General features: G+C 38.8%; 1 protein-coding gene across 2 annotated transcripts in view; it reads right to left on the reverse strand.

Annotated features, from left to right (window-relative positions):
* TMEM67 (transmembrane protein 67) overlaps positions 1-12749 on the reverse strand; it is a 31812-nt gene that overhangs the window by 17641 nt on the left and 1422 nt on the right. For both annotated transcript variants that reach the window (XM_081013316.1, XM_081013317.1), the window contains exons 3-14: positions 12619-12712; positions 11380-11479; positions 9123-9192; positions 8351-8425; positions 7158-7220; positions 6685-6839; positions 6495-6603; positions 5009-5095; positions 4146-4211; positions 2717-2876; positions 1624-1747; positions 793-898 (exon numbers count right to left, since the gene is read on the reverse strand). In XM_081013316.1, the coding sequence (XP_080869442.1) occupies positions 793-898; positions 1624-1747; positions 2717-2876; positions 4146-4211; positions 5009-5095; positions 6495-6603; positions 6685-6839; positions 7158-7220; positions 8351-8425; positions 9123-9192; positions 11380-11479; positions 12619-12712 (1209 nt within the window). The remainder of the gene's footprint in view (positions 1-792; positions 899-1623; positions 1748-2716; positions 2877-4145; positions 4212-5008; positions 5096-6494; positions 6604-6684; positions 6840-7157; positions 7221-8350; positions 8426-9122; positions 9193-11379; positions 11480-12618; positions 12713-12749) is intronic.

The following is a 12749-nucleotide window of genomic DNA, read 5'->3' on the forward strand; positions in this document are numbered from 1 at the left end:
GTCATGCAACCGGTCCTCACAGGCCAATCAGATGCTCATGGGAAGCCCAAATACAGGACCTGAGCATAACAGCACTCTCCCCACCTGTGGTTCCCAGCAAGTGGTATTCAGAGACATGTTGCCTCCAACACAGCTACACACATAGGGAAAGCAGAAACTACTACTTGTTCATCAGAACCATTTCTTCCCCAATAAGTTTGAACAAAGTTGAAGAATCTTCATAGATGAATTTGCTGCCTTTTGGACAGTCATCAGGCAGGCAGGGTACAAGAAGGAAGGGCTCATTTTTATTCAGTATATTCTGACCCTTTTGAAAACATGCCCGATTTTGCTGTTAATTTAAAATGTGAAATCTGTACCGTTATGGCCCTATTACCGTATTTTTTGCTCTATAAGACTCACTTTTTCTCTCCTAAAAAGTAAGGGGAAATGTGTCTGCGTCTTATGGAGCGAATGCAGGCTGCGCAGCTATCCCAGAAGCCAGAACAGCAAGAGGGATTGCTGCTTTCACTGCGCAGCGATCCCTCTTGCTGTTCTGGCTTCTGAGATTCAGAATATTTTTTTTCTTGTTTTCCTCCTCCAAAAATTAGGTGCGTCTTGTGGTCTGGTGCGTCTTATAGAGCGAAAAATACGGTATTTTTGCTAGTTCGTAAACAGTGTTCATTATTCGATTCCTTGGCATTATGTACCTCACTATACCATTTTTGATTGATTGATTGATTGATTGATTGAGTTACTGTTGAATGATGCCAGGGAAATTCAAGTAATTGCTGGAGCTACATAGGAACTCACCACCACATTCTCAGCACCGGGATTCTGAACCAGAACATCACTGTACGCAATTGTAATCAGAGGGGGATAAATGGCTCCTCTCTGAGTGTTAGGCACAAGACGAATACTGCAGAAATATACACAACACAATGTTAACAAGGAAATAAAAGGAGATGAGAAATTAGACACTAAACAAAAACCCAGATCTCTAATCAATAAAACTTTATTTTAACAATGGTTATAATAATCAACTGTGATGTGCATACACAAAGTCAAAATTTAAATTAATTTTAATCTGCCTTACTGTAAAAGAACTGTTGATTTTCTGCAATGAACCATATACAGTACAGTGGTACCTCAGGTTACATACGCTTCAGGATACATACGCTTCAGGTTACAGACTCTACTAACACAGAAATATTACCTCGGGTTAAGAACTTTGCTTCAGGATGAGAACAGAAATCGTGCTCTAGTGGCACGGCAGCAGCAGGAGGCCCCATTAGCTAAAGCGGTGCTTCAGGTTAAGAACAGTTTCACGTTAAGAACGGACCTCCAGAACGAATTAAGTATTTAACCCGAGGTACCACTGTACACAGAATGGGTTTTTCTTTTAAATTGTCTTCCACTCCCAAAGCGGCAAGATGCCATTAAATTTTAAAAGCACATTAGTTCTGAGCCAACACATGCAGGATTGCATTGTTAGTATGCTAAGTGCCTTGCAAAATTTATTAAATCTTTTCTCACAACAAATAAGGTAAATAATGATAACAAGTAAATTGTAAGTTAATCATGGTAATGTCAAATTTATAATTGGGAAGCTATAGCTGGTAGTATCTCGTCATGTGATCTCACCTTATTGTTATTTCACTAGCAATTCTGATTATTCTTGGCTGGTTTCCTAAGTCATTTTCTTGTCCACTTAAAGTATCCACCAAAAACATTCGACGTGTCAAAAGCCAATTGTTCATATTGCTACCTTTTTCAAAAAATGTAAAATTAAATTTTCAAAGCAAAAAACTTAAATACAGAACAGTAGCAGTGTAATGAAGAAATAATGAAATACGCTTTTCAAAATATTAGCATGTGAAAATGATACAAGCTAAAGAAACTAGGGAAAGTAAATTTTCAGAGAAAAATGAACATTTCCTTGTTTTCAGATGCAGGTTTACTATGTCATGCATTCAACAGGGAAAGCTATAATAAGAATGATCTATCAAAATTCTGACTCTCATTTCAGAATCAACAACCTCTTCATATAAACTACATTTCAAATTCTCCTTGAAGTCAATGACCTTGTTTGGACATAACACTAAACTATGGTGTAGCGTTATGTGAATGAGCCTCAGGATTGTGTGCCTCCCCCCATCCCTCCTCTGCTGAGGCCATGAGAAAATTGGACAAACTGTGGTTAGTTTTAACTATGCTTTACTGAAACTATCAATTTAAAGCAGTGGTTCATGAAGCTAGCTTCTTTAAAAAAATAGTTTAGAGTTCACGTGCAACAGTAAATTGCAAATTAACTGAAATAAGAAGTGAAAGCTTATTTTTAGTGCTGCACTGGAAGAGAGGGCAACCTGAGGCTTCTTCATGTAATACTAAAGTTAAGATTATTGCCACCCAGCACTCACTCTCTCTTTTGTTAGATCACCACCACCACCCTTTCTTTTGTAAGATTATGGGGAGCAACAAAGAATGTCGCTTGGCTCTGGTACCATCAATTGTCAACATGCATTACAATGAACTGCAGTCCTCAGGAGAAAAAAGGTTTGTGACTTTGTCACATTATGTTCAAACAAGGTGACTGTTTACAAATGAAGACTTGTGTGATATTACATCACAAACATAATTATAGTGAAACAATACGTTGCCAAAAACCTAGAATTATTGCATGTAACAGAATGTATATAATCTAAACTCACTGAGAATAGAGACTGAATGTTCTTACCTCGGTTCACAAACATTTCATTATACTGAAGATTTAAGTTTAACACTGGCACTGCCCAAAGGTACTGTTGTCCATCTTCTTCATCATAATATTCAAGGAACACATCATAAAATATAGGATTAGAATAATCCTTTAAAATTTTGGAAACCGATATTGTACACTGTAGAAAAAGAGCATAAAGGTAAAATGAACTAGAATAAAATATGTATCTTCACTGTTCCAATAAAAGCCCTGAAAAACTCAGAAGCTGCAAATTGGTCCCCTGGAATTCTTAATAAATTCTACCCTTTCACAGAATGAAAAGTATAGACATGCAATTGCTTTCTAGCGACTGTACAGAGAAATGATTCAATCTGCATCAAAATTTATTTTGCAGAGCAGAGTATCAGACTTGAAAAGTAGCTGCATTTCTCCTCTTGAGAATGCAAGAGCAGCGCTGCTGGGTTAAACCGATGGTTTAACTAGGGCAGTATATTGTTTCCCACGGTGGCCAACCAGATTTCCATGAGGTGCCCACAACCTGGGCTTGAGGATAAATAGTCCTCTGTTGCTTTTACTCCCCAGCAACCAGTATTCACAGAAAAACTGCCTCTGAGCCTGGAGGTATGATATAGCCATCATAACTAGTAATCATTAAAAGCCTTCTTCTCAATGAATTTGCCTAATCCCCTTTTAAAGTCTTCCAGGTTGGGAGCCATCACTACATCTCACAGTAATGCATTTAATAGTTTAATAGTTTCACTGTTGCTGGAGGAGACTCTTGAGAGTCCCATGGACTGCCAGAAGAACAAACCTATCCATTCTTAAGGAAATCAGCCCGGAGTGCTCACTGGAAGGACAGATACTGAAGCTGAAGCTACAATACTTTGGCCACCTCATGAGAAGAGAGGACTCCCTGGAAAAGACCCTGATGTTGGGAAAGATGGAGGGCACAAGGAGAAGGGGACGACAGAGGATGAGATGGTTGGACAGTGTTCTTGAAGCTACCAGCATGAGTTTGACCAAACTGTGGGAGGCAGTAGAAGACAGAAGTGCGTGGCATGCTCTGGTCCATGGGGTCATGAAGAGTCGGACACGACTAAACAACTAAACGACAACACAGTTTCACTATGGGCTCTGCAAAGTACTTTCTTTTTACCTGTCTGGAATTTCCCAACATTCAACTTCATTAGGTGACCCATGATTCTAGTATATAAGAGAAAGAGGAAAAACTTCTATCTACTTTCTCAACACAGTGCATTCTTTCATGAGCCTTGATCATGTTCCTCCTACCCCTACCTGGATTGTTTTTCATTTAAAGCTCTAGTGCTGTAACTTTTCCTTGCAGGGGAATGGCACCCGCCCCCAATCTTTTGGGTTGTCCTTTTCTGCACCTTCTCCAGCTTGCATGAACATACCGGTATATAATATTGTTTTAAATTACTCTTACTTTTTGTTGATAAGTTGTCCCAAAAACGTAAGCAGCATTCAGTTTAGTTAGCGTATCTGGGCAAAGCTGCAGTTTAAAAAAGATAATCATCAAACATTTTGCATATTTTAGTGCAGTCTTCACATACTTAGTACCCCCTCAAAGAAACACAAAACACAAACTGCTGCATTTATCACTTTTTAATAAAAGGTAAACATAAGCTTTAAAAGTAACAGAAAAAATATTGTGACAGTAGCTGGTCCTTTAAAAGCCAACTTTGCTTCTTTCACATTCCACCAAAGCAAATTAATCTTTCAAACATTTCAGAAATAGTCTCTCAGGACAGGCAGGTCGAACTATGCCGTATGTGGATGGGAAAAAAGAAATAAACTTAGTCAACTCAGCTCCCTCTGCTAACTTAATATGTAAATGATGAATAAAAGCGAACAGGTAGTGTAAAACGTGAACAGAACACTTGCAGAGAATGGAAAAAATGATGATTAATAATCAAAGTGCCCTCTATTCAGTGGCTCTGGGCAGCACATGGGGCTCCACTGCATATTCAAAACCCTATATGAGCACGAACTGTCAAATTCACTTCAATAGCAGAGTCTATGTACACAAAGTTTCTCCAGACACTGAAGTAACAAGCCAGATCCAGCTTAGTTGGATCTCTGCATGTTCATTAGAACCATGCACAGTATTGGACTGAGCCATTTCCCCCCTCTTTGCTGACCAACATATTTACAAACTATGAGGCCACAGAAAAAAGAGATATGTTAAATACTAGATGCTTTGAAATGATGTGTTCATTCTTTCCCTCATTTAGTTCACGGCTGTAAATTTAATCCATGATGTATCATAAATAACAAACGCAAGCTTACCTGCAAAATACCACCTTCTAAATACTGCCATTTAAGAAAATTTCCCCCTGCATCATATGAAGCAGCAATAAACTGCAATTTTATATTCTGTCAATGAAGATAAAAGTGCCTTTAAAAACTGAGATTTTATATTTTAGACATTTCTCACAGCACACATGAAACAAAACAAAAATATTATTAGCATTTCACTTCCTCCTCTATAATTTTGCTAAAGAAATTTAGATATCAAATTTAAATCTCCTGCTTTACCAGGTAGCTGCATTATATAATACACACAATACCATGCAAGTGTGAAGTTAGTTTGTTGTTCTCAAACTATTGTGGGGAACGAAGTCCATATTTTAACAAAAACTTATCAATGAAATGAAAGCTGAATTTTGTATAATAAACCAGACCCCAAGATGTTCCTAAAGTGTATAATAAAACTGCTTCAGCAAAACAAACAATATGGAGTACATGCTATGTGTTTGGTCTAGAAATTAACAATTATTTCAGAGTTACATTACAGTTATATAATATGCAACATATAACCATCAGTTGGTTATCAACCTGTCTGCAAGCTCTGCTTCCTGTTAAATACTAGCTGAGCTGCTGTGCATAAACTCAGTAATAAAGTGCTTGAAGAGAATTCAACTTCTTTGGGTAAAGTAAAAGATCAGTTTGGCTGGGAAGACAGTCAAGGAAATCAAACCTAGCAGGTATGCCAGCGTAATGTAGAACCAAACTCTCCAAATGACATTAGAGCTGAAATTACAAACATTTTGGTCATTTCATGTATATTGCCCCCCCCCCCAATCTTTCTGATTTTATGACTGATACTTAAAGTAGTTTATATTGCAAAAGTGCAATCATTTACATGTCTGCTCAGAATTAAGCCTCTCTGAACTAAATTGTACTTACTGCCAGATGAGTGTAGCACGGGTGGGGAATGTCTCACCCATGAGCCAAACTGGGCCCACTAGGCCAGTATTTGGGCCCATCCATGATGACCTATTGCTCACCTGATGCCATGTGCGAGTAGGTAAAGTTGTGGCTGCCAAGGAACAATCAGAAGCATACACATGTGTTTTTTACTGTTGCTTAGCAACTGGGCTTGCATTTGCCACTGTTTAAATTTAGTGCTGAATGCTAGCCTCAGTGGACCAGAACCAATCGCTGTGGGGCTTGTATTTGGCACCAAATGTATATCGTGCCAAATGCAAGTCCTTTTGCTAAGGAATGATCCAGTCATCTAGACCAATGTAGTTAATCACCACTGGAGTAGAGCAGAGGTGGGGAATATTTTCTGGCCAGAGGCCCAGATCTTTCTTTCTCTGTTTGGTCTGCAGGTTACCCACCCCTGGAGTAGAGGACTGCAGCCTCAATTACAAGGTACACATTAAAATTCTGAGGAAATCTGGCAACCTGTGCAATCCCATCATAACTGAATCACACGAAGAATAAACCTGGACTCAAAGTTTTTTTTATATAAAAAATTGTAACTTACTTTGTTTGTTCCTTTAAAAGTGAAACTAGCAGGAAACTGGGTTGTGTCAAGAACCTGTGATGCTAATCCTGGCTGGTCACCATAGTATAGCCATGGAAGGTTCTGTCTCCTGCAAACAGTTACATGATGTTTGTTGCAACTATTAATTTCTAGATTATCTATCTATCTATGAATAGCAAATACCACATACCAAAATGATATGGAATGAACAGTACCAAGTCCAGCAGTATTTGCAAAAACATACTGAAATAGACCACATGCATCTGTGCTGGCAGAGCTCAAACTATTCATGTTCATCACACACATATTTCCAAGTGTTTGGCAAGATGTAAGGTTGGAGTACAGCTGCAAGGAGATAAGCCAATGACAATTATTACAAGATTGTAAAGATATTTTAAAACTGAAAATATCATCTCAGAATACCATTTCTAGCTCTTTTAAGTTTTTTTTTTAATGCTTTGAGAAGTTTTAAGTAACTCTGGGAAGAGGCATTCTGAAGCACATTTTACACTTCTACACTGTTTCAATACCTCAAAGCACCAGGGAAAACTGCAACCAGGTTTCAATACACAGATTATCTATGGAATCCCAAAATAATAAACTATGTGTATTAGTAATACTTATCAATAATCCTGTTGAAAGAGAAAAACTTTCAAAGCTTACCCAGCAAGCAGCTGCTGACGCTTGTAGGTTTTTTGAAAACCATGCTGATATCAAGGTGATGCCCTATAAATAAGACCAGAAAGTCAAAATGGTTACAGCAAATTGTTTTGGTTCAAGGTAGAAGAGCAGGCCCTCACCTCATAGAGGCTTGTGCTCTCTTTTTAATGCTACTGTTGTTGTGGGAGGATTGAACTGTCATGGATACCAGAAACTTTATTCTGCTTTTGGAGTAATATGCTGCTAGTGGGCAGTAGGTGCTTCTGTAAATATTTATAGCAGTTGTATTATTTATGTTATTGTATTTATATCCCATTGTTTTCTCCAAGGAGCTCAGTGTTGTAAATGCTTCTCCCCACTGCTTTATTTCCTAGAAAAATAAGTGCAGGTACTCACCATGAAGTTGTTACAGTAAGTGCCACACTTTTTAACATCCCCCAACACCCCCCATCCCCCCAGGTGCTGGTACAGCTGGTACGCTGTACCCTTGAGCACCCCCTGAAAAAAAAGCACTGGTTCTTCCCCTCCTCACTTAATCCCACAGTAACCCTGTGTGGTAGGTTAGGCTGAGAGGCAGTGACTGGCCCAATGTCACCTAGTGAGCTTTAGAGAAAATGTGTGCATTTGAACCCTGGTCTTGCAGGTCCTACTCTGACATTCTAACCACTATATCACACTGGCTCTCATATATGTTTTGCAACCACAAAACAGGTATCTGTTAGATAAGGAGCACAATAAAAGGGGGATAAATAATGAATAAAAAACAATTATTTACTTAATGCAATGAATTATAGTTAGAGTAACCAATTTTTGGAATGATATGTAAACACGATTATTTATTGCATTGCATATTGCTGTTTTGATATAAATTGTTTTATTGTTCTTCATACTAACATAGTGTGGATACATTTGGCATGCAGTAATGCTTCTGAATATCAGCTGGTGGAAACCACAGGAGGGACAACGCTCTTGTGCACGACTCCTCCATGAGGGTTTAGTTTTATGCTCTTATATCTATGATGTACTTATATTTTTGCATTGATTGATGTATTTCTATTGTTGCTGGGTGTGTGTGTGTGTGTGTGTGTGCACGCACGCGTGTATGTGTGCTCATTTTAAGTGTAAATGTATCACCTTGAATGTCTGCAAACACTCTGTGGCAGCATGCAAACAAAATGATTATTATTATGACTTACTAGCTTTCCAAAGCGTACTGTTGCAGTTCCCTTTGGGGGGTAATTCCCAGTACTCCTGAAGCATAAACCTCCTGTCTGAAAAGATAGTTAAAAAAAAATCAAATTATGTAAATATCTACTTTTAAAGACAGAGGCTAAGAATTAGAATAGCTTTGTCACAAATGAAAAGAGGCATGAATCCAGTTAGGCGAGCAGAATCCCACTTGCACAATGGGCCTTTTCTGTGTCCTTCCCTTACTGCAGTACCGTGACATTGCACCTTTTGAGGGTCAGGGGACCTGGGATGTGATGACAGGGAAGGTAGCTTACATGAGCAAACCTCCCACTGTGGGATATAACTCATACTGCTTCTCCTACATACTGTCCTATTATTTTGTTGGCATCCGTCTCAAGGAACAATGCAGCGCACCTCTGGGGGCAAAGTCAAATCACTGCAGAATCAAAGCGCCCGCTGTAGCTGCAGAGACTGGTAACTCTTAACTGCTGCCTCTTGCATTGTTTTTGCTGCGTTAGCAGCACCGGTGACCTCACCTGGGGTGCACGCCTGAGCAGTGAGGTCCTGGGCTGCCCAGATAACAAGATCCCCGCTTGACCTCGTTTATGAGGTCCAAAGAAAAGCAGAGCAATGCATGTGGCACCAACCTGGCTGCAGGAGTTGCAAGAAGGAGGCATACAAGACACCATCCAACTGTCTTAGGGACTCCACTCCAGATTTGTGTAGGGGTTATTTCCTTAGCCTTTCCTTCTCCCAAAGATGTCCTATTATACTTACTAAAATATTGGGCTCAGAACAGCTACATGACTTGTTTACACTGATGAATGTTGGTTCACATCTTATACACCTAAAAAGATAAAAATAGAATGTGAAGGCATTTCTTGAAGGCATTTCATACCTTATAGTTTAGTAATCCTTTATAATGTAATAACATCACATAGGCAACACCAGAGAACAGACTTGCCGCATTTGTGAAAATCAGACTGTACCATTTGTTCTATCAGGTGCACATATCTAACAGTTCAGAGTATCCAACTCAGATATGCTTGTGAGAAATAAGTAGAGTTATGGAAGACAAAAATGCTGCAAAAAATGATATCACTGTGTCTTGTTCCTACTATAATATCTTATGAAACTCACTATGTGATGTAATATGATCACACTATGGATTTTCTCATGCTAGCTTCATAAGCATTGGAGGCTGCTGCTGGGTAAACTAGCAGAATGATGTATTGATTTCCCTCAGTGAGTTTCACCTGATGCTTCAGATGAGATGTGGCATAGATGTGGGAATGCTATTTTTGCCTGATACCTAGCATTTTCTATAATGTCTTGTTCTCCTCATAGAAATATCTTCAAGTGGCAGCTATAGGTTTACACATATTTTTCAGCACTGAAAAAGTAGCAAAAACATACTGAGGTTTTTTCAATGATGCACATGTTTAGGAGGATGTTGAGTTGAACTTTCTCTTCCACCTATACAGAAAAACTACTGCCCTTATATTCCAGAATCAGCTTCCTTTTGCATGCTATCAGTAATTTCTTGAAAATGGATCTTTTTGGACATATCACTGCCAGCTTCCTAAACTACAATATAGAAAGCTAGGAACAAGTGTTGGGTTTGAGCCTCCTTGCTTCAGTTTTCCATTGGTTTCCTCTAGTGCTCCAGATCTGGTATCTTCAATCCAGTTCCCCATTATGGGACTTTCCCCCCTCTCCTCCCACTGTGCCCTCTGAAATTGGCTGGTTGGGGGTCCCTCAAGAGAACCCCTGAAATAGTTGCAGATAGGTAGCCGTGTTGGTCTGCCATAATCAAAATAAAAAAATCATTCCAGTAGCACCTTTAAGACCAACTAAGTTAGTTCTTGGTATGAGCTTTCGTGTGCAAGCACACTTCTTCAGATACGTATCCTTCCAGTAGCACCTTTAAGACCAACTAAGTTAGTTCTTGGTATGAGCTTTCGTGTGCAAGCACACTTCTTCAGATATCTGAAGAAGTGTGCTTGCACACGAAAGCTCATACCAAGAACTAACTTAGTTGGTCTTAAAGGTGCTACTGGAAGGATTTTTTTACCCTGAAATAGTGTACAGGTAAAATGCTTGTGTAGCTAGAACATTTGTCATAGCACAACACTGAATTCTATCAGTTCACTAACCAAGTTTAAATCCTTTTTAGAAACCTGACATAAAACTGAGGCTCCCAATTTCAGCTGTAATGGGGAACTGTGCTTTAAAGCATTGGTCTTCAACCAATGAGTAAGAACCCACTACTGGATTGCAACCCAGCCTAAAGTGGGTAACACCAGCAGGGAAATATATGGTTAAAAAACTAAGAAGCTGCTTGTGTTAAAGGCGGGTCCTAAATCTAAAAATATTGCAGGAAACGGCTATAAGGAGTCAAAGACTGGAGCACCAAAGCCAACATATGTTAGAAGGAGGAAGAAGGGCAAACCACACAGACCTGACATTTAGTTAAACTATGACTTATAAAGCTGAAAATGTATCTGATCTGATTCCATTTTTCTTTTAAACATGGGAGCGCTTCAGAAAGTTTGAAATTATAGGTTGTATGCAATGCTGTTCAGCTCACAGAGCAGCGTTCTACTTGCACAACAGAACTTCCTCCTCCTCTCCCCTGCAGCCCCCTTCAAAGTCTGCTCCAAAAGGGTTGGTGGCCTCTGTGAAATGGATTTTGTGGTGAATGGGGAGATGAGGGTAAGACTGCATGCATGGAATGTTACTTGGGTAATATTGCATACAACCAGCCTTTTTTTTCTGGGGGAATGCATTCCCCTAAACATTTTGTGAATCTAAGTTTGGCCTCATTGAGGGGCAGTATTTCAATATGAGTAGGAAAATGAGAGTACCCCTAAACATTTTTTTAGAAAAAAAGCACTGCATACAACCATATTCCTGCAACTTTTTGCAAATTTGTATCAATTGCACTTCCAGTTTTGTATATTTGTGCATGAATAAAAGAATAAATCAACAATCCCTTCTCCCAAAGCAAGTCTTCAACAAAAAGAATACTTACATGTTATTTAATGCATTTGAAGTAGCAAATGACTTCCCTTTCCCATCACATTGAACACATAATGCATCTGCCAACAATGCACCATTGGTGTCTCTTTCCACTAAGTAAAAAGAGAATATGAACACATATAGTAACATGGCATATAGGTTCATATAATATCTATATGTGAATAACCGTGTACAAATGCAATGTTTCAGAAAAAAAGTTAGAACATTCAGTTGCTTAATGCACACGCCACAAATTTAAAACTTTACTGTGATCCAAAGGGCTTTTCAGTGTTCTGCACATACGCTGTGGCCTTCTAGGACTGCTCTTCCTTCCATAGGCTCTGGCGGATACTGAAAAATCATTCCAAAATCTTTTGGAACTCTCTGGAGTGAAACTCCATGTGACGTAAGGGATTGATGCAATTAGAAAACCAGCTACTTGGAAGTGCTTTTTACACATGGATGGGTCTCTTAATGCTATAGAAACCTGTCAAAATGACCCACAGGTGGGGGAGAGGTCAGGATCTAGCCTACTGACTGGATCCTGTTCCTCACTCCTGAATTAAAGCATCTAAGGTAGCAGGGAAGACCTCAACTCAAGTCTTGTAAAGCTAGCCAGAGGAGACAATGCCAAGTTAGACAGACAAATCATCTGACAATATAAAGCAAGTTAATAAGTTTATATGTTCATTTTTTGTCTCTGTTGTTATCATTCTGTCTTATTGACCTCTTGATTTTAGTTAAGAAGCCCATAGTAGAATAGCTGCAAAAACTACCTTCCTCAAATGCAGCATAGTATTTGATATTGGGTAGGTGAAAAGACTAATATATTTTTATTACTTTCTTAAGACAGAAATCAAACATATAGTATTGTATCCAATCTTTTCATCCTATGAATAGAAGGACCCTTTCTGAGGCTGTGTATGCATCATACATTTTAAGCATATGACTTTCCGCATCCTGAATCTTGAGAACTATAGTTTGTTAAGGGTGCTGAGAACTGTAACTTGGTGACGGGTAAACTACAGTTCCCATGATTCTTTTGGGGACATAATGTACTTTAAATGTATGGTGTGTACACAGCCTTGGTGTGCAACTCTCTTAAGTGCGGAACTCTCTTTCCACGAATTGAAGCTCTTTCCATTCATGGACTTAAAATATTAGGTACAACCCACAAAAATATTCAGTACTGCTTCCTCTGCTGGAGAAATCAAATATTTTAACACAATGAACAACTTCATAGAATTCTTACCCAAGATCTCATTAACAGGGCATTTACATTTTCCTTCACTAGTTAAGCCTTTAGGACAAGTAATGCAGTCCCATCCATCTTGGGTAACTCCACTCTAAGAAAACACATATTAAAATATTTTAAATCTCATT

The sequence above is a fragment of the Podarcis pityusensis genome, assembly GCF_964106645.2.
Source record: "Podarcis pityusensis genome assembly, chromosome: 7".
Taxonomy (NCBI): Eukaryota; Metazoa; Chordata; class Lepidosauria; order Squamata; family Lacertidae; genus Podarcis; species Podarcis pityusensis.